Below are 27,189 nucleotides of genomic sequence, written 5' to 3'. Positions count from 1 at the left end.
GCGGTGTGATGAGTTGCACGAAGTTGTCCTCTGGTAGATTAGTCCTTCTTAGTAGACTGACTGATCCCTCAACAAAGCTAGTCGGGTTCTCTTCCAATCGCCCATGGTATTTCGGAAGGCTCTCTATAATCACCTTCGGGTCTAGGTGTCCTGTATTGCCGGTTAGGTTTCAGTGAGTTAGAGGTGTGGTGATACGTCCTGTTTGAGTTAATCTATCTACTGCATGAAGGATGCTTTCCCTTATATTCTGCACATCTCCCTTGATGGTCAAAAACCGGTTTTCCAACCTTCCTTCAACAGCAGAAATACTGCACCCGAAATTTCCCTCGATGGCAAAGGTTCCGACATATTTTCTAGTACCACTTGCATTTTGATCTATTTTGCATTACACTCGTAAATTCTTATGAACTCATCATGGTCGCCAGCTGAAGTATCCACAATGACGCACACAAAATGCTATCAACTTGCGTACACGGATTTATTCACAATATTTACAAATTAAATACACATAACTAGAGCTGGGATTTCTATGTAATTACATATTTCGTTCCTTGTTATTTAGGTGTTGGGAAAAGTCATATGTTCATAAAACACTATGTTAGGGTTATTATTTCCGAATTTCATTTTACATGTTTTTTTTATATTTGTGGGTATTCTACATATTCTTAGTGATAATACATAAAATGACATATTTTAGCGTTTTTCTGTTTTCATATGAAATAAATTGCTGAATTGAAGTTTCACGCTTAATGTGGGGCTGTTGTCTGTCCTTTGAACAGTGACAGGTATTTGAGAGGATGATAGGTGCAGGTAGGGACCCTTGCGAAGTAGGTTTTTCTAAAGGTTCCAATTAGCTGCAGGAAAACGGTACTTTACATGTGCCAGTCTTAAATCTATCACCGCTTTTAGAGTTAATTGCTTTACAACTAGCCTCTTTCATGTTGGAGTTTCCAGGAATATTTTTCTAAACACATTTCTGTGACCTCTTTGTTATGTACTTAGGAATTTCCAAATCTATTCTTAGAGCTGTCCTCCTTTGAAATGTCTCAATTAGGTTTCAGTTTCTTTTGAACAGCTGAAGAACATAGTTCATGAACATCAGTTTCCTCTAGAGTCAATATGGCACCAGTAGCTACTTCGCTGGCTTCAATGTTAAAATCATGAATTGCAGTTGACAAGTCCTTTGCAACTGATGGCGAAGTAGTGATTTGCCAAGCATGCAACAAACATATCGCATGTTCTATGAAATCCCAGCTTGAGCAACATGCACGAAGTGCTCTGCATAGAAAAAACCAACGTCTACGAAAGAAACAAATCCTTTTAACACAGATGCAGCCTTCACCTTCAAGTAACCCTTTTTATAAAGACTTATGCAGTGCAATGATTGCAGCCAACATTCCAAGTTATAAACTTGAAGTGCCTGAATTTATATCTTTTCTGGGAAAAAACTGCAAGCAACATGTTCCTAACCAATCAACACCACGCAAGAATTATCTTCAAGTCTGCTATGACGAGGTAATGCACAACATAAGACAGGATATAGGAAATTCTTTCATATGGGTTGCTGTCGATGAAACAACAGATGCTAAGGGTAGATGTATCGCAAATCTTGTGGTGGGGAAGCTACAACCTGACAGCGCCTCAAAACCGTGTTTAATCTACTGTAAAGAGCTAGACTATACAAATCACTCAACTATTGCGAGATTTGAAAAAAGATGGATTAAGAGCTCTGCAGCTGACTGAGATGAAAGAGGAAAAGTTATTAGTGATGTATTCTGATGCTGCAGCATATATGCTTAACTCTTTCTGGTCTAACTGCGAGCATAGCTCGCAGCGGCCGAAATTACGTTCAGGACGCGCTGTGGGCATAGCCCGTAGTAAGGTTTGACAATTCACTAAAAATCGAGAACGAGCTATGCACGCATTCTGGTGGTTACATCGTGTTTCTTCATGTATTAGTTACAAGAGTATTTAAGCAGATGGCAGTTTTATATGTCAAAGTCAGAGAATTTACGATATTTTTGAACTGCATGCATCAGTAGATGTTGTCACTCAGTGAGCTCTAAGACATGGTTTCTCGCGGCGAACATGTGCTTGACGAAAGTGATATTTTCGATATTTTATGATATATTATAAGTTTATGCACAAATGAACATATTATTGACATATGAATTCGAAACAACTTCTTGCATTTCATTATGATTGGTGATCGTTTTACAGCCTAGCGCATGTTCCCGCGTATTTCATATTTTCGTGAATACGTAAGATTGTCTACATTTTCGTAAAGTTGTCTGTTTAGAAGACTGTATTTTCACTTTCTCAGAAGTATTTTGTGGTATATGGAACAATAATTTTACATTTGAGTAAGTTTTAACAAAATTTATCAATTAAAATAAAATTTCGTAAGAGCTCCCATTTTCGTTATTGTAATTATTACTATTATTATTATTGAAAAATTATTGTTTTTATATCGTACTCATTATTGTTGTTGTTTTGTAATTGCAATGCACATTTTATATTAGCGAAATAGGGTAAATATAACTGTATTTCAGAAAACTGTACTTGCTTAGTTATCCGTCAGACATTTCTTCCATTCACAAAACATGGTATAATATATAAACAATTTTAAAATCTCAAGTGATAGTTGACATGATACAAAGAGCGCTTTTGAAAATTAGATTCTCAAACAAGCACAAAGAAAAAAGAATCATGCCAATATCTACTACAGGTACAGAGATATAATGTTTTAAAGATCCTTAAAAATGTTCAGTCCAGAATGTTTGTTAGGGATATTAAGGCCCAGACTGGAATGGGTTAAGGCTGCAACTGCTTTGAAGGTGTTTTATCCCAATATGCTCCATTTTACATGCTTGGCTCGTGGACTGCAACGTGTTGCCGAACATATTGAAGCTAAGTTTCCACAAGTGAATAGATTAATTTCAGCAACAAAAAAATGTTTCTCTAAAAGCTCCATGAGTGTTATCTTACAAACAGCAATTGCCAGAGATACCAATGCTGCCAGAACCAGTGTTAAAGAAGTGGGGGACATTTTCTTTGCTAGTTGCTTTACGTCACACTGACACAGATAGGTCTTATGGCGACGATGGGACAAGGAAGTGCTAGGAGTGGGAAGGAAGCGGCCGTGGCCTTAATTAAGGTACAGCCCCAGCATTTGCCTGGTGTGAAATTGGGAAACCACGGAAAACCATTTTCAGGGCTGCCGACAGTGGGGTTCGAACCTACTGTCTCCCGAATACTGGATACTGGCCGCACTTAAGCGACTGCAGCTATCGAGCTCGGTGAGTGGGGGACATGGATAGAAGCAGTTTACTTCTATAGTAAGCATCTAGATGCTATAAAGACTGTGGTAGATTCTTTTGATGCTGAAAATGCTGTATCTATTAGTGAATCACAAACTGCCTTAGTGACTCCAAAGTGGTCTCCTCAATCACCAACATCAGGGGCAACTTCTGCTGGCTTCCAGAAAGCATCAAACATCTAGAAACATCAGGACTGCCACTCCAAGATTCTATTGCCATCATAGAGGATGCTATTGAAAAACTAAGTGCTGTGGATGGGGAAACTGGTGCAAGTTTATTGAGTAAATTGCAAAAAGTGTTAAAGAGAAATCGTGGTTATTCACCATTTCACAGTGTGTGCCGAATTCTAAATGGAGATGACGATCCTCCCAAGGACATTTCTCCAGCGAAAATTTCTCTCCTAAAATGTGCCCCAATTACATCATGTGATGCTGAAAGACCTTTCTCTGCATATAAGAACATCCTAAGTAACAAACGCCTTCCCATGAACCCCAGAGAACATCAAAAAATACTTAATAGTTCACCGTGCTACAAAATGTAATATAAAGCGTGTTTAGTGTGTTGTAACCAACAAAATGGTAAGTTTATATTAATTATATGATATTACATATTTTGCTACATATTTTGGGGCTTTTCTGTTACATATTTATGTAAATATTATGCCACTTGATACTACATAAAAATCCCAGCTCTACACATAACCTAAATCACTGCTGTCACAACAAAATACTTCACTCCTAAAACATCAACAAACAACCATTTCTAACAACTGCCTATTACAAAGTACATGGAGACCGCAACCACTGCATGTCAACTACCAACTTTACTAAACCAATTCACATACTTCAAACACTCGTTAGCATGACACACGTCTGATCAGAACAACTCCTATTAAACCAAGACTCTTACTAAACAATAACTCGTCTCTACCATCAAGACCATCTCCAGGGTGTCCACTAAATCCAGATTTTAAAATTCCCTGACATTTCCCTGTTTTCCAGACATAAAAACCAGTTTTTTCCCTGACACATGATGACAAAAACATAATTATAAAGGAAGTGTCAATAATATTAAAATACATTTTTAAAACTTAACATCCAAAAAAATAAATGAGCAATTAATGTGCATATTAAAACTTGGAAGTTTAATTTAGTCTGATTAAATTCACTTTAAGTTTTTTTTAATGTATTACCATTACTGCTTCAGCGAAGAAACTTCTTTGTAGCCACCAACGACTCGAGCTTCTGCCATCACCCTCCACTTCTTTTCTAATTCTTTCAGCAACAAAGCGGCCTTTCTCTAATTTTTTGCAAAGAATCTTCTACTTCCAATATTTCACGTTTCTCCTTTAGATTTTGAACGTACAAAGCATGAGCACTCCTTGCAGCATGGAGCATGTTCTTATTAATGGAGACCTTTTCAATTCCACCAGGGTTTGGGATAGAATCATATATTATTCTTTGTGCTACAAGGGATACTTGTAGCATGCTCTCTACTATAATTTCTTTATTAACAGGAAAACCACATTCAAGTGAAGCATTTCCATGAAACAATATTAGTATCATTTTGAGAAATGAAGCCAACTTTTCTGTTTTCAAATTTACTATTGGAAAAACAGTGCGAAGCCAAAAGTGATCTAACCTCTCGTCTTTAGAATACAAAGAATTCACTTCTTTCAAAGTATCATTCTCACAAACAGAAGTGAACTCCCTTTGTACATGAATGGGTTCATTACCCGAGATCCATTTGTTTTCAACAAAGGCATTTAAAGCTATCCTTAGCAGTCTGCTGCTTAGAGGCTACTTGGCTACACTTGGATCGAAACAAGAAATTAATTTAGTCAGTTTATATGCTAGCGGTGAGCAGATGTGGCCAACAGCTGGAAACTGCAGATGATGACGACGATATGCCAGCGGTGACCTTTCCAGTAACTATTTGCACAAAGCTACCATTCCTCTCAGACAATCTGTGCAAAACACTAATATATCCCTATCATTTAATCCAGGATTGCCACGAAGTGCTGCTTTAGCAGCATAACCTATGTCAATTTTAGATGCAGGCAGAATATTTTCTTTACTGTCTAAATACGTTTTAGGAGATTTTCTGAAGACTGCAGTGACTCAGACTCAACAAACCTTGTCATGGTATTTATCATCAATGAAAGATTCATAAAGGAGTGATGCAAATGGGAGATCTGTCTGAAACTTTTAGGAATGGTTCCAAATCTCCAACAAGTGATAAAAAAAATGACAACTTGGCCTTAAGAACCTTATCTTTAAGTGAAGTTGATACTATTTTGAAGCTGTTACAGCTTGGGATTTTCTTGTCTCTGTTTGTTCCTTCCACATATTTTTCGACATTAGGTAGGATATCTATAGCATGTTCAATGACTTGAAAATTTTCAAGCCATCTTATATATCTTATATATATTTCGAAGGAAATACGTTTGAACCTGAATAATGTATATAATCAGCACGACTTGCAGGAGCGTAGCAAAACAAGAAGTGAAGAGCATGAAGAAACTCTGCAATATTCCACTGGGTTTCTTTTACTGCCATTTTATATGAATCGTGCACAGTATGCAAGCCATAAGATCCGATGTTCAACAAACTAGGAGCATCTAGATCATCTAATAAATTACCAAAATCCTGAAGGAACTTTTCATTAACATTTGGACCATCCACTGAAATTCGTAATTTTTTTAAATAGAGTCCTTGCTGTGCTTGCAAAAAACCATTTAACAAATGTGAGGAGGTAGAGTGACCAAGAAACATGGAATCAAAATAAGAAGTGCATACTTCATTAGTATCAGGATTGAAACAATGAACTACAAGATCCATTTTGCCTATCTGAGAAACTTTATTCAGTGACTCGTCAAACCCAACGGTGAAATGTGTGCACTTACTACCCATCTCAAGAACTTGTTTATGGAAATAGAGAGCCAAACCATGAGTGATTGTATATGCAACTTTTGTTTTGTGCAGTTGAACTTTCAAAGCTGTTTCAGAGTCTGGAACATTACTGGAAAAAGCTGAGAATGCAATATAGGTCTAATTCATCGAGCTCACCATTCCCCAACAACACAGAATATTCAATAGTAAGCAGATCAAAACATTGAAAATTCGATCGATCAATCATATAGCTATTGATATTATTGATTACTTCACATTCGAGATCACACTTTAACTTTTCATTAAAATTTATTCCTGGCATAAAAGACATGCCCTAGATTAATGTTATAAAAATTGAAAAATGTGTTTGTATTACACGGATAAATATGGTATGTCAATTTTATCTGGCAGAAGAATGCATTTCCAGATTTTTTCCTGAATTCCCTGACATTTCCAGGTTTTCCCATTAATTATCGAATTCCCTGACATTTCCCTGTTTCCCAGGTTTTCCATACGGGTGGACACCCTGATCTCCTTATGTATGTGCCTGGCCAGGCTTCTAGAAAGATACCTTCTAATAAATTCTAGAGTGCTTAATACATAGATATAATGTACAGAATATTCTCCATAGTTTTCGTCTACCTAGTGCCATTCTGGATGTTACAGAGTGTTTCACAATACTATAGTGGATTACACATCATATATACAGATAATAATAAATTATATATGGGTTCTTACATTAACTGAACTCATATAAATGTCTATATACAGTACATGTTTCATGACATAACCTCTCAAACAATGTGATCATCCGACTACGTAAATAATAATAATAATAATAATAATAATAATAATAATAATAATAATAATAATAATAATAATTCGAGCATGATACTTGCATTATTTACCCATGGGTGAGAGAATATTGTTTTCAAGTTATATCAGTTTATCGCACTTGCGTCAAGGTTCCCCTGATTACTCGTTGGGAGTTAACCCCAGCTACAATGGTTGAGGTAAGAAACAGACGTCTTGTGGATATTTGACCCTATATATAACAGATTTCACTTGTTTTTTTTTTTAATCTACCTTACACAAGAAATGCATTTTTATTAGGACATGGAAACAACTGAAAATCTGTGTCAATATTGAGCCCTTATACAGTGCTCAGATTAACTGATGTATATGATCTTATTGGGAATATAATGCATTTCATTCATTGAAGTCTTTGTGACTTTATGTTGTTCCAGGAAGCATGTCAAAACATGAGCGGACGTGCAGCGCCCTTTATCTGGGAAGCAAGGACATGCAGATCTATTGTTTCACAGGCTAGAGAAAGGAGCATGGATTGGTTACCTGATGCGTGGGCGACCTTCAGCGGAACACATTTAGATCAAGGAAAAACCCTTTGAGACAATAGGATGGCCCAAGGGTCAATATTTCGAGAGCCCTGCGCGAGGCTCAAACTTAGCGCCTATTACTTTGGTAGAGCGCTAAAATTTTAATGGAATTGGAAGTGACGTGGTGATACAGCCCAATGAGATGATGGCGTAATTTTTATATTGTGAAGAGATTGGCTGAAACAAGAGATGTGCCTCGCACGAGCATTAGTAGCTATTGTAGGGTCGAATTAATAAAACCATTCAGCGTGTCGAGAGGAGCATCTATTCACCTGGAGCTGTTGAAGAGTAAAGTCTATTCGGCTGGAGTTTGAAGAGTGAAGGTCTTATGTTTGGAGAGAAGTTGCCTACTCATCTTGTGTTCACCAAAAGAAGATATCTTAAGTTACATCATATGTTGTAAAACAGTTATCATCCCACAGGTATGGTCAGACTTAACAAATTATTTTCTGAAATGGGGAGAACTGAACTGTGAAAATGTTCATAGGCAAGGGGTCTAAATGAACAATTTAACACGCAGAGATAGGTCCATTATGTGTGAATGGGTGTTGGTAAAGCTAGATTAGTAGCAAGTTCTATGCCTAGAGACTGAGAAAGTTAAACATTCATAAGAGTGGACATGTAGGGTAACAAAGTAGCCTGCCTGTTACAAATTAGCTAGTTGTATGAAATATATAATTCATTTTGTGGTACACAAGCAAGGCAAGGTCATGCAAAGTAAATCCAGAATTATAAACTAAGTATGTCAGAATATTTTGGGTAAACACACTGGTTCAATCAGAGTGAGAGAGGAAAGTAAACAAGTATCTGCAATATCAAGTGCACAGTAAAATAGTAGTCCACTTGTGAATGGAAACTGGTTTTTGGGTCAAAGGCGGCCAAGGACCAACGTTAGTAGCGTAACTGGTAGAATTCTCTGTCCCGGTTTCTAACAATTGAACGAACGGTGTGTCATAATAGAATTCCACAGAGCAAGTAAAAAACAGACGTCTTGTGGAACGTGGTTTTCGCCAAGGATGAAGACCTGTGGAGATTTCAACTTCATCATTGAGGACAGCACAGTGATCATGGAGTCACTAAAGGATGTGAGAAGCCAGGCTAGAGGCAGATGCGCTGAATCTTCTAAATAGATGAGTATCAGATTTTCGATAAAGTTATGACTGTGAGAACGTTGTCTAATGTTGTCAAGGGGATAGGTTAGTTTTGTCATGTAAATTCGGTAGGCTTAAATTCTGTTTCGCAAGAATATGTCCTGAATTTCTCAGTAAGATGAAGGATAGCTTATGTAATCATTTGTAAATATTGTAAATTATATGTGGACTCATGGATGGAGTCAAAGTTTGCTATTTTATTTCATTTTCTTAGCTGAGTGGTAAGCATCATTTTATAAATATGCTTTTCCTTCCATTAGTGTTTATCATGTTTTACTTTTCTTTTGTTTCTCACATGCAATGTACACCTCGGGGTAAATGTGTAAATTAAAAGGGGATTAAAATGTAACTGATTAAAAGAAAAGGTTAGTTAGAAAAGGGGATTTGAAGGGCATGAGAACATGCAGTCACATTTTCCTAGTAATGTGCATGAAGTGTGAATGCTGGTGGAGCTGTGATCCACACCACTGTTAGTGTCATCCCTTTGTATATTTTCTAAGCTCGAACATGACTAATTTTGTGGCGTCAAGAGTGTGTTGTCAGGATGTAGTATGAAGTTGGTGCTGGTTAACTATCGTATAATCTCGAATACCACCCGCACTGTTTTTTCGAAAACATTGCTTCCAAAATTGGGTGCGAGTCTTATTTAAAATTTTGGGAAATTTATCTTTCCGAATGCGCATAAATCGGGCATCACACAGGCGCAGCTTGACAACAATGCTCTCTCTGCTCTCAGTACACGCTATTTCCGCACTTGGCGTCTGTCTCACGCACGTTCTCGGAGTATCAACATGAATTCCACAAAGCATTTGCGACCTTTTACTGCGAGTGAGAAACTGAAAGTAGTTCGGGAAGCCAAAATTATTGGAAATTTGCCGCTGGTAGGAAATACGATATTGACGAGTCGTGTATTCGTGGTTGGAGAAAGAAGAAAAATGTGTTATTAACATATAGTGGTGATCGTAGAGCTCTTCGTGGACTGAGTGTACAGTTTCCAGAAATTGAAAAAAAACTTTATAAATATGTGACAAAAAGGCAGGAATTGGGATATGGTGTGTCAGCCGAAATATGTCAGCTAAAGGCATTAGAGATCGCAAAGGAACCCGGATATCGTTCTGGAAATGTTTGTTTACTTTTATTTGTATTTTCTAATCATTTGATGTGTGTTAGTAAAGATTGTACAGTAAAACCTCGTTAATTCGTAGTCGCTGGGACACAAAAATCGGACTTCGACTGCATGCAATTAACCTTGATTCACAGTTTAAAGCTCTCAAATATCATGGAAGGAGAAAAACACGATTCAAAGACGAGGAAAAATTATGCTGGCTCCGCTGTGCAAATGCTTTATCTTTTGGATTACTGTACTGCCTGCATTTTTAGATGCCTTGTACTGGCATGGAAAGTACCCGATGCCCTTAAAACATCGTGGCTTTTCAAACTTTCCTATGACAAGGGAAGGAAGTCTCTCGCTTCCGTGTGCAGTGTGCACTGCATAGCAACACAGTACATTTCCCGGCTGGCAATTCTCTCCTTTAAAACCACAAGTCCGTTTGGCCTTAACATTTAAAAACATAAAACAAACAAACAATGCAGTTTCATCGGCATTGATAATATTGTTTGGTGTGCACGAATCGATACCACGCTTTTTCGCCAACCGCCGGTATAACCAGTGTTCGCGGATTCTACCTCTCCCCACAATGCCTGCTAAGTGATATTGTGGCGTTCTTAAAAACGCCGAATACAAAATAATTACAATTCCGCCCAAACACAGCAGACATGAAGCCCGCTGTAGACATGCTGACGTAGGTGAAAGTGCGCAAAGTTACCCCTGCACGTTCCGGAAGATGCGTGCTTTCATGACGCGGAGAAATTTTGAATTTAAATTACTCTGTAAAATACTTTTTTTTTTTTTTCAAAATATAAAGGCAGTTTCAAATTAAAAATCTGAATTTTGTTCTTCGAATTACAAATTATCAGTATTTCCAAATTAAACGATTTAAATAACATGCAAAACCGTACCTCATGTTTCCGGGAATGAGAGCTGCTTCGAATTAACTGATTTTGAATTATCGAGGTTCTACTGTAAATAATTTTGACTTCACTTTTTTGAAATTTTGTTCTTTCAAAATTAGGGTGCGGGTCTTATTCGGTGGCGGGTGGTATTCGAGATTATACGGTATTTCCTACTGCAATTTCAAGTTTCAAGTTCTGGTTGTGGGAGTTCAGAATGTTTAACCCCTCAGCGCCGACCTCTATACGTGGTATAGACCCTCTTTTCTTCCGTAGCCGCCGACCTCTATACGTGGTATAGACCCATACATGGTTTCACATTTACGGCTATAGCGCGAAGAGTTTTGGAGTTACTGATATGCAAATTGTTTTGTTTCCAAGAAGACATTTTCGGGTTTATCAGTGTTGTAAATAAGAATTGAAAAATCATTATAATGTAGTTGTTTTTGCAAGGATAATTATTTGTCAAATAAGTCTGAGCACTAATCTCTTACTTTTTTTAAAGTCTGTTTGCTTCATTCTTTCCCACAGAATAAAATAAGGAAATGATGATCTGAGAAGTTTGTCTTTTCGTGTGATGTTCTTTGCTCTATTTGTACATTGGGAGTGCGGTTTATTTATTATATTTGTCTTTATTTCTCAGCTTGTAATATTTTCGTAACTCTCCATGAGCGCTCTGTGTAGGCATCAGTTAGTGCTGCTTTCTGTCATACGATATGAGAACCAGTTGTTCATGGTATATATCTCGTTTGAAAGACGATGTCTCGACCTTTTATCTGAAATATGTATCGAGTTGGTTTGTTTCGTCATAAATGTTATTCCCCTCATTCAGTTTCATCCTGTTGCTTTCGGTCTCGCTGCAGCTTCACCAGTCCGTGTGACGCGCCGCGCTCAGCCGTGGTATGACTGACAGTAACGTGCTTGAAATATTGTATAATTCAGATGAAAGGTTAGTCGGAAGTAGTAGTGACAGTATAAGCAGCAGTGATAATGAAATAGATGATGTAGCAGTGGTAAATGATGAGAGTGACTACGACGAGGAAACAGTACTTGGAAATTTCGTGTAAGAGACTATAGATAATTACACAGGTCAAAGAGAAGTTTTCAATGGTGAATTCTGATTGCTAAATTCTCTAATAATACTCACACAGGTCACAGAGACAAATATTGAGCAATTACCTTATCGGGTTCAGTTGATGAGATGATTGTTTACAAAATGCGCTCGGGAGAGAGGGGAACGAAATATTCAAGGCCGGCGCGCAACAGATAATACAGTTCCAAGGTTGCGGGAAAGACATTTTATCAGGAAATTAGCACCCAAGAGTTGGAAATCCAAACCTCAGAGACATTGTATCCTGTGTTCAAAACACGGCGAAAAGAAGACGTCAGTATACTGCTGCCACGAGTGTGACTTGAGTCCCTGTCTCAAAGAGTGCTTCGAACTCTATCACATGGAACTAAATTACTAAGGAAATGTGAAACTATCGAGTCCCTGTCTCAAAGAGTGCTTCGAACTCTATCACACGGAACTAAATTACTGAGGAAATGTGAAACTATTATGTAATTATCTGCATGTACATAGTTCTGTCATAAGGATTTCCAAATTTCGTGAAAATCGGGCTACTCTTATACTTGTAGTAATGCTTTAAGTGAATCGATGTATTTCAGTCGCGCGTAGTTGAAATCTCATCCGGCCGTGGGGTAGGAAGCTATTTAAATGGCTGCGACGCTGAGGGGTTAAAATTTTTATTATTACTATTAGTTCCATTTTCTTGAGTGGAGAGAGCAAGTTAGTTCAGTAACTTTCTGGATTTAATGAATGGATTTAAGTAATTTTGGTGTCTTATTTCAGTCTTATTTTGCATCAAAGCAGAGTTGGTCATTCATTAACATTTGATTTAATGAGCACGAGTGAAATTCTGACATGACCAGCGCAGACTTGTGGAGTATGGAAAAATAGGTCAGTAACTTTTATTTCGATGTCAAGTATTAGCAATCTTTGGACAAGGGACTATATTTCAGTGTTCAAGTGTCCGGCTCCATGGCTAAATGCTTAGGGTGCCGGCCTTTGGTCATAGGGGTCCTGGGTTTGATTCCCGACAGGGTCAGGAATTTTAACCATCACTGGTTAATTTCGACGGCATGGGGACTGGGTGTATGTGTCGTCTTCATCATCATTTCATCCTCATCACGACTCGCAGGTCGCCTACGGGAGTCAAATCAAAAGTCCTGCACCTGGCGAGCCGAACATGTCCTCGGACATTCCTGGCACTAAAAGCCACACACCATTTCATTTTTTTTAATTTCAGTCTTCAAGTTAAGGGGACAAGCTCCTCAGCGAAGGCCTGCATCTATGATACTTTTTGTAACTTACCTTGGGTAGATTTGTGCACAGTGAGTGGCTAAGGCTAGGACCACATGAGGATTCTGCTGTATTTTGGGAGCATTTGATCTCCATTATTTGTGTGTTAGTCTGCTGTGTGATAAGTGAGGGTAATTTATTTGCATGCACCACGGAGGATTTTTGGGAAGCGGCTGATTTGTATTTTAGTCCATGTCATTTTAGATCGCTGCAGATGAGATTTTTAAATAGCACAATTTTTTTTTTTTTTTTTTTTTCACTTTTGAGTCATCCTGATGTTAAAATATCAGTGATTTCTATTTGTGTCATGTACTCTTTTCCAGGGACCAATGTTGAATTAAGTGTTTGAAGTTAAAGTCCACTCTGTTTATTTGAATTTGTGTCATGTATTTGTTTTCCAGGAAGCCACACTGAATTTATGTTTGAACTCTTAAGGTCAATACTGCCATTATTTGTGTCATACTGATTTTCCAGGAACCAACATTGATTGGGGAGTAAGTTGTGTAAATTGTTATTTGTTTACTTTTATATCTGCTTTTTCACAACCTGTGACAATAAAGTTCGGTGAATGAAGTCAGAACAGTCGATTCAGCAACACTAGCGACACACAATGCTGCACCTACGTAGCAGCAGATTTTGACCACCTGCTCCCAACATTGTTCAGTTGAGCATCGTGTGTGTGCCGTGTAAGACCTGTTTGACACAGTACGTGTTTAGTGGATTGGTTCTGAACTGCAAACAGGAAATGAACGACCAAAAGATCAATGTACAGTTTTGTTTTAAGCTTGGCAAGACACCAAAAGAAACGCATGCGATGCTGGTACATGTTTATGAAGATCAAGCACTGTCCTTGAAGTGTGTGTACGAGTGGTTCACCCATTTTCCAGGAGGCCGGGAAAGTATTTCTGACAACCCCCGCAGCGGAAGACCGGCGACCGCCGTCAGTGACGAAAACATTGAGAAGGTACGGACATTAATCACGAACGATCGGCGATTAACTGTGCGCATGATAGCGGAAGAACTGCAGATTAACCGTGAATCCATGCGACAAATCGTTACCCAGAAGTTAGGGAAGAGGGAAACATGTGTTCTCGTCTTATGCCACATCACTTGACTGACGATCAGAAGCAGACACGTTTAGAAGCCTCATAGGATGTTGTCGAAATGGCGTATGCGACACCAAATTTCTTGAACTGTATTGTCACTGAGGATGAAACCTGGTGTCACAGGCACGACCCTGAAACGAAACGGCAAAGCATGGAATGGCGTTCTCCGGGATCCCCTTGTAGGAAAAAGGTCAGAGACGAAAAGTCACGCATTAAAACGACTCAAACTCGCTTTGAAAGGAAAGAGATTTGACAATATTCCTGACATCCAATGAAACGTGACGAGGCTTTTGAACACCATCCCAAAAGAAGCCTTCCTGCAAAGTTTCCAGGACATGTATCGCTGATCTCAGCAGTGCAAGTTATGGGAGGGGACTATTTTGAAGGACAGTAAGGTCACTGTTGTGTATTGTTCATCTATGCTGATAGTAGAGGACTATTCACCGAACTTTATTGTCACAGGTTGTATATACTGTAGGCCTATATGTATAAAACAGGTAAACTAGTGTAGAATATGGAGCCACAGCCACAATTACATAATAATAATAATAATAATAATAATAATAATAATAATAATAATAATAATAATAATGTTACTGATTTTACGTCCCGCAAAAGACTTTGGCGGTTTTCAGAGACACCAAGGTGTCGGAATTTTGTCCCACATAAATTCTTTAACGTGCCAGTAAATCTATCGACTTGAGGCCAACGTATTTAAGCACCTTCAAATACCACCAGACAGAGCCAAGATCGAACCTGTCAAGTTACATAATAGGAAAAATGAGAATTTACTTCATTTATTTCGAGCCACGATGTAAATGAAGCCTATTGTTGTCAAATTAACTCGGCACAAAGGTGTCTGTATATCAGGAAATACTCAACACACTAAAGGTTAAAATAAGTATATATAACAGATCTCTGTGGAGTACCAGTTAAAAGTTCTACTGACCCTTTCGGTATCATGAAGCATATCAGCAAACGCAGAGCGTGCAATTTCCTGATGGAAATCATAGTCTTCATTTTGCAGCTGCCATTCTGTTTTGCCAGTGATAGGGCTTACCTTCTTCGTAAAGACACTCATTGTGCTACCTGCAATATAAAATATTCAGTGTCATAAAATTAGGAGCAATATTTATAAACTAACATTAAGACTACTTTTCATTTTTTAGTTTGGACCCTCAAGTTCTCAGATCAAGGTCAGAATAATTCAAGTAATAATTGTCAACATTGTTCCTGATATTATATTTCCAGTTTGATATTATGGCCCTTTTAAAGTGCCAACTAAAAACTTATTTCTTGTAAGACACTAATTTCAGAGAGTAGACATATGGACAGCTACCTGAGTAGATGTATGGCCAACATTTACATGAAGAATTTACACAGCCAGCACAAGAAACTGCCGAGTCTGAATTACTAAATAGCTCCACGTTATAAACAATATATTTGTCCTCTGGCTGGCTGGAAAAGTTTCTGCGCAAGTTTCTACTCCATTTAAATAATATTCACTTCAATATTCCATTCACAATAAACCAGGAAAAAGACAGTTAACTTCTAGCCTTTGACAAAAAAGGAAAAGTACTGTTTATCTCATTTGGCATATGGCATACGTGAAACTCAAATGCACACAGGACTAGAACATGGACTCCATTTACTACCCGAAGCAGATGTAAGCTGAAATCAAGACAATGTGATTGTACTAGAGGCTGTATGTAACAGATCGCTATCACAAGGAAACAGGACAAGTTTTTAAAAATTTTACAAATCAGCATCACTACAGTCAAAACTGCTTTGAAGCAAATGAAGCCAGGAAAAGCCACTGCTACAGACAACCTTGTGGCCAAGCCATGGTGCACTCTAAGATAGGACGCAGCAAGCTGGTTAACATTAGTCTTCAATCAAATCTTTAAAGAGGATAAATACCAACCAATAATTAACAGGGCATCACTGTACTCATCATAAAATAAGTTAAAAAATGTGTTCTATACTGTCTAATCTGACTTCAAACTCACTCTGCGGATCAGTGGCAGTTTTGGCCTCCACATCCCAAGAGCATGGATGTTCAAACCCAGCAAATGTAGTTGTATTTTTCAAGGGCAGAAAGAAGTTCATTTGACACTCCATGTCAACATGTAAAAGATCTTTGGTGATACACTTGGTGTTAACCCAACATTTTTTTTAATTTTTTACAACCTGCATTACATCGCACCAGGACTGATAGGTCTTATGGTGACAATGGGATAGGAAAGTGCTAGGAGTGGGAAGGAAGCAACCGTGGCCTTAATTAAGGCCAGCATTTGCCTAGTGTGAAAATGAGAAACCACGGAACCAACAAAATGAACTACAACTCGGCTACAGATTACCCATCCCCCTGTGAGTGGGGGACACAGATGAAGAATACACCCACGGTACCCCCTTCCTGTTGTAAGAGGCAACTAAATGGAGCTCCTGGGGCTCTCAATTTAGGAGAGTGGTTTGGCAACCACGGGGCCCTTAGCTGAGTCCTGGCACTGCTTCCACTTACTTGTGCCAGGCTCCTCACTTTCATCTATACTGTCCGACCTCCCATGGTCAACTCTTGTTCTTTTCCGACCCCGACGCTATTAGGTTTCCGAGGGGTAGGGAGTCTTTCATTTACACAACCTTCGTGGCCCTTGTCTTTCTTTGTCCTTTACTTCATTTTTCGAAGTGACGGATCCTTTCTTTTTCTTCTTTTCTCTCTCTGTCTACCCCCTGTGGGTGGGGGACGCAGATGAAGAATACAACCACGATATCCCCTGCCTGTCTTAAGAGGCAACTAGAAGAGGCGACCAAGGGATGATCGAATTAGAACCATGAGACGACTTGTAATTAGTACCACCACGCAGGGAACACCATGGGTCATTTTTACTTGCACATAGTACCACTATGTTAGGACAAAATAGGTTTGTGACTAGTAGCAACAGAGTGTGCTGTCGGCTTTTACAGTACAGGATATTACAAGTCCCTGTGGTTAGTACACTTATGTGATGAACACCATAGGTTTTGCATTGCCTGTAAATTTAAATTAATAAACTTCATTGTTTGTCTGTATTGAACTAAGATTACAATGTTTTATTATAATTTTGGGTCCACCTTATTCAATGCATAAAAATTAGTTGCATAGATGTAATAACATCATATATTTTTCAATCAGTACTAGTTTCAACGCCCTACTGCGTTATCATCAGCTGAATAGAAGTTTGTAGAAAAATTGACAATCATATAAGTTTATCAACACCAAATTCATCAAAATTTAAAACCATATTGATAACAATGAAACTGTTATAAATATACTGTCTCTAAGTTCATATTTTCGACAAGTCTTATACCACAATCTGATAAAAACATATGCAAACCGGTTTGCTCACTTATGATATGAAGTGGATTTAAAAAAGAACAACAAATTATAAAATAGAAATAGTCATGAAACACCATGTGCTTCTTAAAACTTCACGTAATATCATAGTAGAAATAGTTCAATAAAATCTGAGTCCCTTTAACAGTATCATCTAATGGAGCAATCCTAATGAGGTAGAAAGGAACACAAAGTCCTTTGAGATGTTACCAAGAACAACATTCCCAGTTCAATGCAGACCTATAATAACAAGGATGTTATAAACTATCACTCCACTGATGAGGGCAAGGTATGAAATTGTGTCTTATAACGTAATTGTTTCTATGTGACTCACATCAAAAGGTCACTGACTATGCGAAGCGCAATGAAGCACAGCAAGCAGTGTTGTGATAAAATTCAAGTGCCCAACGTAGGTTGAGATTAAAGAGGGGAAGTAGGGGCAAGTGGAAGGAGCAACTGAGGAACAACAATTTGGTGGAGCTCTGGAGGGCATGGTCGTAAGAAGCAACTAGCAAAGCTATTACGCATAATACAAAACATCAAACTATTGACCGGGACCTGTACGTTTATAAAAAAACGCAGTAAAGAAATCAAATCAAATATTTGATTTTTCAGAAATCTCATTTATTACGATTTGGATTAAAATACTGTTCCATGTGTATATAGCAACACTCCGTAACATCCAGCAAACTTCCTTTTCCTAAGTTCTTCAAGACCTCAATGTCATGTTGTATAGACGTAAATTTATGCTTTAGATCATGCATATGCTGGCCTACCATAGAAAACCTGTTATATTTTATGGCATTAGTATGTTCTGTATATCTAATTTTAAAATTTCGCCCTGTTTAACCTAGATATGTGCACCCACAGTCATTACATCTAAATCTATACACACCCGATTTGGAATATGGGTTCGATCCATTGATTGAGGCTGAATTGTGCAATACATCAGTATTATTATTATCGGTACGAAATGAAACTGACATTATGCTTCTTGAAAATATTAGTAAACCTAGATATAGCCTTGTTATAAGTAAATGTTGAGAACGCCTTTTGATTAGGTTTGTCTTTGAGCAAAGTGGTTTGTAAACAGTACCTAAACTTGTTGATGATACGTTCAATAAAGCATTCACTAAAACCATTAGCCTTAGCCATTGAATAGATGATGTTAAGTTCTTTATTCAAATTAGCCTTCGTCATGGGGATCCTAAAAGCCCATTCTACTAAACTATTGTATGTAGAGTTTTTTTGATTCTGTGGGTGCTCTGAGATTTGCCTAACAGTAACAGTCATTTGGGTAGGCTTCCTAAAAGTACCATAATCAAAAGAAGAATCTGATCCAAACCTTAATTTAAATGAGATTTCTGAAAAATCAAATATTTTATTTGATTTCCTTATTGCGTTTTTTTTTAATGTACAGGTCCCGGTCAATAGTTCAGCGTTCTGTATTATGCATAATAGCTTTGCTAGTTGCTTCTTACAACCACGCCCTCCAGAGCTCTACCAAATTGCTGTTCCTCAGTTGCTCTTCCCATTTGCCCCTACTTCCCCTCTTCAATCCCAACCCACCTTGGGCACTTGAATTTTACCACAACACTGCTTGCTGTGCTTCACTGCGGTTCGCATAGTCAGCGACATTTTGAGGTGAGTCACATAGAAACATTTACGTTATAAAACACAATTTCATATCTTGCCTCATCGGTGAAGTGATAGTTTATAACATTCTTGTTATTACAGGTCCGCATTGAACTGGGAACGTTGTTCTTGATAACATCTCAAAGGACTTTGTATTCCTTTCTACCTCATTAGGATTGCTCCATTAAATGATATTGTTAAAGGGACTCTGTAGATTTGATTGAACGATTTCTACTACGATACTATATGAAGTTTTAAGAAGTGCGATAAATTAAGCACATAGTGTTTCATGACTATTTCTATTTTATAATTTGTTGTTCTTATTTAAATCCACTTTATATCATAAGTGAGCAAACCAGTTTGCATATGTTTTTATCAGATTGTGGCATAAGACTCTAGAGACAGTATATTTTTAACAGCTTCATTGTTATCAATGGTTTTAAACTGTGATGAATTTGGTGTTGATATACTTATATGATTGTCAATTTTTCTACAAACTTCTATTCAGCTGATGATGACGCAGTAGGGCGTCGAGAAACTAGTACTGATTGAAAAAGATATGTTGTAATTACATCTACACAACAAATTTTTATGTATTGAATAAGGTGGACCCTAAATTATAATAAAACGTTATTACCTGTAAATGGCACCGCAATGTGCGAAACACCATAGGTCTGTGTTACATGTGCGAATTTCATTATCTGTGAGTAGTACCGTATGTGTGGAATACCGCGAGTCTACGCTTAGTACCGCAATATGACAAATACCATGGTTCTCCTTTCCTAGCGATAAGTACCATTATGAGGGGCCGATGACTTGGATTTTGGACCCCTTTAGGCTACAAGCATCATCGATTCAGTATTGTGCTATAGAAGCAGTCCCTTGGTCAGTAATACTATTGTTTTACATCAGTTTCTGTGAATGTGAGGCATTGTGGGTCGAATTCACTTCATATCCATCCATTCATTCTTTGTCCTTACGTTTCGAATTCTGGCCAGTGGAGGATTTTGGACTTTTAATTTGTCATTACATTTTGTCTCATTTCATACCATTAGGGGCTGATGACCTAGATATTAGTCCCCTTTTGAACAACAAGCATCATCATCATCACAGATTACCTAAGAGATCCGGTTTTCTCTGCCATCTGGTAGTGTAAATCAGAACATTAAAACTGATGAGCAGGCAGCCAACATGTGTCAAATTAAAATGCCTACTCACAGTATTTGAGGCCATATTTTTATTAATGTTGTTGTTGTAATTATCTTGACTTCTGCACCATACAATGAATATCTTTGGACATTTTCAAAAAACAGATTCACAAGACCATGAAAGTGACCAAAAACCAAGCTGGACTAGAGAAAAATTTGCACACAACAGATGTAAATCATTTTTCAAATTTTCTAGTTGAGAAATACACTGCAAAGATAAGCCACTACATCTTGCTTTCCTCAACCCTGAAAAGGCTTTCAATCACATAGTACAGAACCTGATTTGGTTGGCAATAACACAGTGTTCCAGAGTACTTTGTCAGTTGCAGCTGCTCTATGCAGTACCAAGAAACTGCAACCATGTGATTGCAGAGTGCCCGATTACTTTTGCATTACGATTGTCATCCATCAAGGCTTAACTCTACCATAATTTCCGTTCATCATTGTGACAGACACTATTACTGCAGACCCCCACCAATCATAATCCCAAACCAATCTTGATAAAGATATGTTAGCCGCTCAAAACAATCTTAATCTTCAACGTCAAACGCAAGGTGGGAATGATTATTCCTTCAGTACTAACTGCAACTGAAAAACAAGAAAACTGAATATATGGTGTCAGACCCACACCCACCCCCCCACCCCCTCCCTCAAAATAAAAAATCAGAACAAACCAAATTGATGATAAGGACTAACTTTGAGTGTTGAAGATTAAATATATTATGTCTACAATTAATTACTGGTAAGGATCAATTTACTGAAGATGTGAATGCAAGGATTAATGCAGCCTGGATGAAGGTGTGCAAAACAATAGGTATCCTGGAGCAGTGGTTGAGAGTAAGTTGGATGAAAACCAGTATGGTTTCAGACTGCAGAAGGGGTGTCAGGATCAGGTTTACAGTCTGTGCCAGGTAAGTGAAAATGCTACAAGAGGAAGAGACAGTTATGTTTTTGTTTTGTAGATCTAGAAAAGGCATATATGACAGAGTACCGAGGAAAAATATGTTAGCTTCACTTAGGTGGAAATGTAGTAGGCAGTTTGGCCCATGCTGATGACTTAGTCTTAATGGCAGACTATGCTGAAAGTCTGCAATCTAATATCTTGGAGCTTGAAAATAGGTGCAATGAGTATGATATGAAAATTAGCTTTTTCCAAATCTAAAGTGGTGTCAGTGGTGTAGAAACCAAGACTGAGAATTGGTGATACAAAAGTGGAACAGGTAGATCATTTCAAGTATTTAGCATGTGTGATTATTATTATTATTATTATTATTATTAGAATGTGTATTCTCCCATGATGAAAGTATATTAAATGAAACTGAATCAAGATGCACCAATGCTAATATAGTGAACTCGCAGTTGCGATCAAAACTATTCTGTAAGAAAGAAGTCAGCTCCTGGACAAAACTATCTTTACACTGACCTGTTATCACACCAACTTTGTTGTATGGGAGTGAAAGTTAGGTGAACTCAGGTTATATTTTTCATAAGTTAAAAGTAACAGACCTGAAAGTAGCAAGAATGATCGGTGGCACATAATAATAATAATAATAATAATAATAATAATAATAATAATAATAAAAAATTTGTACGGCTATTTCTAGCCGAGTGCAGCCCTCGTAAGACAGACCCTCCGATGAGGGTGGGCAGCATCTGCCATGTGTAGGTAACTGCATGTTATTGTGGTGGAGGATAGTGTTATGTGTGGTGTGCGAGTTGCAGGGATGTTGGGGACAGCACAAACACCCAGCCCCCAGGCCATTGGAATTAACCAATGAAGGTTAAAAATCCCCGACCCGGCCGGGAATCGAACCCAGGACCCTCTGAACCAAAGGCCAGTACGCTGACCATTCAGCCAACGAGTCGTACATCGGTGGTACAAACAGGTGGGAACAATGCAAGAGGGTATACGGAATGAGGAAATAAAGGCTTAGTTATGAATGAACTCTACGGATGAAGCTGTACACATAAACAGGCTTCGCTGGTGGGGGTCATGTAAGACGACTGATTACCTATTACCTATGGTTACCTATGAGAATAATGGACTCTATCATGGAGGGTATCTGAAGGAGGGGAAGAAAGGCAACAATGGTTAGACTTTAAGAGGTATGGAACTAAACAAGGCCACAGTGCTAGTTACAAACAGAAGATTGTGGAGGTGTTTAGTAAATTCACAGAGGCTAGCAAACTGAATGCTGAAAGGCATAAAAGTCTATAATGGAGATGTATATATGTAGTAACATGCAGACAAAAATGCTCAGAGGATTAGCCAGTGTCATCAGATTGAACAGTTTTTCCACCGTAGATGTAAGAAAATGAGTTTATGTTCCCTAGATCCACGAAAAAATTAAAACTAAATAAAATGATTTTGGAATATGCTATGAACAGAAGCAAAGATGGCAAAGATAGGCTACACACAGGGAGTCATCAGCAAGATACCCAAGGGCCAACATGCTATACGACATGAATAGTGTAAATCTACACCGTGATATGGTCCATAATTAAACCAAATTTCAATATTTCTTTCCTTTAATTTCCATATGCAATATTTCCTTTCATTTTATTTTACACAGAATAAGTTATTTTTCCTTTTCTTCCCATTATTCCATAAATAATGGATAAGGAGAGCAAGTGTAGGAACTGTGGGTGTGGCCAGGCATTAAGGATTATGAGGGAGGAGTTGGAGAGCTTGACGGAGATAATTAGGATTCTCTCAGAGGACAGGAAGGAAAGTAGACCTCCCTCAAATAATGTACAGGATACAGTAGGTGTAAAGGAGGGATGGGAAGGAAATTGGGGAATTGTAGAAGACAGGTTGTCTACTGTTTTAAGGGGAAGGAGATTGCAGGCTAAGGGCTTTCTTCAGGACCAGAATTCAGGACAGGTGTCTGTGAGAAATCAGTACGAGTCACTGCAGGTAGAACAACCGAGCAAAGATGAGGAACAGGGAACTGTTGCTGAGATGTGTGGAAGTAGGAAGAAGGGAAAAGGTAGGAAAGGGAAATGTAGTGTAGTGGAAAGGAAAAGACAGGTGGTACAGGGTCATGGGAGGGAGAAAAGGGAGGAGGAAGTAGCTTCTGCAGCAGTGAGAGAAGATAGGGTTGACCAGGAGGGGAGGGGATCAAATGAGGTGGGTAGGGTTAAGGCTCTGGTCATGGGGGATTCCATCATTAGACATGTGGCGAAAGTGTGTGGAGGAAAGGGAACCAGGGTAGAGTGTTATCCAGGAATTAGTTTGAGGCAGATGTTGAGGAAAGTAGAAGAGAAGGAAGAGGGAAAGGAGAAGGTGGTAGTGTTTCACGTTGGTACTAACAACGTAAGGCAAGCAGGTATAAGTACCAACATAGTTGGAGATGTGTGGGATCTGGTAAATGCAGCATGGATGAAGTTTAAGGAAGCGGAGATTGTTATCGGTGGAATACTGTGTAGGAGGGATACTGACTGGAAGGTGACTGGGGATTTAAATGAGACTATGGAGTGGGTATGTGGGAAACTGGGAGTGAGATAGGATCTGGGCTCAGATGGTCTTCACTTAAACCGCAATGGTACATGTAAGTTAGGAAACTTGTTTAGAAGGGTTATAGGCCGGTACATTCAGGGAAATGGGGTGGCCTAGGGAGCGGTGTTCAGCGAACAGGGAACTGGAAATCAAGTAGGGATGACATAAAAATGTTAATGCTCAACTGTAGAAGCATTGTAAACAAAGGAATCATATTAAGTAATTTAATAGATATATACTTGCCAGATATTGTAATAGGAGTTGAATCATGGCTGAGAAATGATATAATGGATGCAGAAATATTCTCACAGAACTGGAGTGTGTATCGTAGAGATAGGATACGAATGGTAGGAGGGGGAGTATTCATTCTGGTGAAAGAAGAATTTATAAGCTACGAAAAAGTTAAGGATGAAAAACATGAAATTCTGGGTGTAAGGCTCTTCTCTAAAGATAATAGGCAACTTGATGTCTTTGGAGTGTACAGACCAGGAAAGGTTAGTGCGATGCTGATTCAGAACTATTTGATAAGATAATCAGCTATGTTCGAAATGATATGGAAAGGAATGTGATAATAGCAGGTGATCTCAATTTACCAAATGTCAATTGGGAAAGTAATGCGAACGACAGGAAGCATGACCAACAAATGGCAAATAAGCTAATATGGAAAGGACAACTGATTCAGAAAGTGATGGAACAAACTAGACAGAAAAATATCCTGGATGTGGTGCTGGTAGAACCAGATGAGCTCTATAGAGAAACCAAAGTAATAGATGGCATTAGTGATCATTAAGCTGTTTTTGTCGTAGTTAAAAATAAATGTGACAGAAAGGAAGGTCTGAAAAGTAGGACTATTATGCAGTACCATATGGCTGATAAAGTAGGCATGAGGCAGTTTCTAAAAAGTAACTATGATCGGTGGAAAACGGTAAATAAAAATGTGAACAGACTCTGGGATGGGTTTACAGCAATTGATGAGGAATGTGAAAATAGGTTTGTACCTACAAAGTTGGTAAGGAATGGTAAAGATCCACTATATTATAACAGAGAAGTAAAGAGACTAAGGAGGAGGAGCAGGTAGGAAAGAAATAGAGTTAGAAATGGTTATGGAAGTAAGGAGAAATTGAAGGAACTTACTAGGAAATTGTATCTAGCAAAGAAGTCAGCTAAGGATAACATGATGGCAAGCATAATTGGTGGCCATACAAATTATGGAAGGGTATGTATAGGTACTTTAAAGCAGAAACAGGTTCAAAGAAGGACATTCCAGGAATCATTAATGAACAAGGGGAGTGTGTATGCAAGGATCTTCAAAAGGCAGAAGTATTCAGTCAGCAGTATGTAAAGATTGATGATTACAAGGATAATGTCCAGATAGGGGAGGTGAGTAATACGAAAGAAGTATTAAAATTTACCTATGATAACGACATTTACAGTACGACACAAAGTTGAAAACTAGAAAAGCAGCTGGAATTGATAAGATTTCTGGGGATATAATAAAGGCAATGGGCTGGGATATAGTACCATATCTGAAATACTTATCTGATTATTGTTTGGTTGAAGGAGCTATACCAAATGAATGGAGAGTTGCTATAGTAGCCCCTGTGTATAAAGGAAAGAGTGATAGAAACAAAGCTGAAAATTACAGGCCAGTCAGTCTGACATGCATTGCATGTAAGCTTTGGGAGAGCATTCTTTCTGATTATATTAGACATGTTTGCGAAATTAATAACTGGTTTGACAGAAGGCAATTTGGGTTTATGAAAAGTTATTCCACTGAAGCTCAGCTTGTAGGATTTCAGCAAGATATAGCAGATATCCTGGATTCAGGAGGCCAAATGGACTGCATTGCGATTGACCTACCTACGGCATTTGATAGGGTAGATCATGGAAGACTACTGGCAAAAATGAGTGCAATTGGACTAGAAAAAAGAGTGACTGAATGGGTGGCTATATTTCTAGAAAATAGAACTCAGAGAATTAGAGTAGGCGAAGCTTTATCTGACCCTGTAATAATTAAGAGGGGAATTCCTCAAGGCAGTATTTTTGGACCTTTATGTTTTCTTATATATATCAATGATAAGTGTAAAGAAGTGGAATCAGAGATAAGGCTGTTTGCACGATGATGTTATTCTGTACAGAGTAATAAATAAGTTACAAGATTGTGAGTGGCTGCAGGATGACCTCGATAGTGTTGTGAGATGGACGGTGGGCAATGGTATGATGATAAACGGGGTTAAAAGTCAGGTTGTGAGTTTCACAAATAGGAAAAGTCCTCTCAGTTTTAATTACTGCATTGATGGGGTGAAAGTTCCTTTTGGGGATCATTGTAAGTACCTAGGTGTTAATATAAGAAAAGACCTTCATTGGGGTAATCACATAAATATGATTGTTAATAAAGGGCACAGATCTCTGCACTTGGTTATGAGGGTATTTAGGGGTTGTAGTAAGGATGTAAAGGAGAGGGCATGTAAGTCTCTGGTAAGACCCCCAACTAGAGTATGGTTCCAGTGTATGGGACCCTCACCAGGATTACTTGATTCAAGAACTGGAAAAAATCCAAAGAAAAGCAGCTTGATATGTTCTGGGTGATTTCCGACAAAAGAGTAGCATTACAAAAATAATGCAAAGTTTGGGCTGGGAAGACTTGGGAGAAAGGAGACGAGCTGCTTGATTAAGGGGAGAGAGTGGAGAGATGGCGTAGGAGGACATCAGTACACGAATAAGTTTTAGTGGTGTCTTTAAAGTAGGAAAGATCACAATATGAAGATAAAGTTGGAATTCAAGAGGACAAATTGGGGCAAATATTTGTTTACAGGAAGGGGAGTTAGGGATTGGAATAACTTACCAAGGGAAATGTTCAATAATTTTCCAATTTCTTTGTGATCATTTAAGAAAAGGCTAGGAAAACAACAGATAGGGAATCTGCCACCTGGGCGACTGCCCTAAATGGAGATCAGTAGTGACTGATGGATTGAACAAATGGAAATAGAAGAATCAGGCAAAACAAAGGTTGTTAAGAAGTAGAAGAGAAAAAAGGAAGTCTGACAGGTTGTATGTTCAAAACTTCTGCATACTTTTTTGTATCATTTGTCCTTGAAAAAAAAAAAAAAAAAAAAAGTGTTGGCCTCCTAAGTACAGCCATATCTGAAATATAGTCAAGTCATTACTAAATCAATTCTTGGCAAGCTTTCTCTGAGATATTAAAGCAGGAAAAAAAAAACGAACCACACTATCTAT

The 27,189-nt window shown here is 38.2% G+C and overlaps 1 protein-coding gene across 3 annotated transcripts in view; it reads right to left on the bottom strand.

Annotated features, from left to right (window-relative positions):
* Art7 (arginine methyltransferase 7) overlaps nucleotides 1–27,189 on the bottom strand; it is a 165,705-nt gene that overhangs the window by 126,514 nt on the left and 12,002 nt on the right. For all 3 annotated transcript variants that reach the window (XM_067146441.2, XM_067146443.2, XM_067146442.2), the window contains exon 2: nucleotides 15,187–15,326. In XM_067146441.2, the coding sequence (XP_067002542.2) occupies nucleotides 15,187–15,326 (140 nt within the window). The remainder of the gene's footprint in view (nucleotides 1–15,186; nucleotides 15,327–27,189) is intronic.

The sequence above is a fragment of the Anabrus simplex genome, chromosome 4 (genome assembly GCF_040414725.1).
Source record: "Anabrus simplex isolate iqAnaSimp1 chromosome 4, ASM4041472v1, whole genome shotgun sequence".
NCBI classification, from domain to species: Eukaryota; Metazoa; Arthropoda; class Insecta; order Orthoptera; family Tettigoniidae; genus Anabrus; species Anabrus simplex.
The sequence above is the reverse complement of the archived record's forward strand: the minus strand, read 5'-3'. Positions and strand labels throughout refer to the sequence as shown.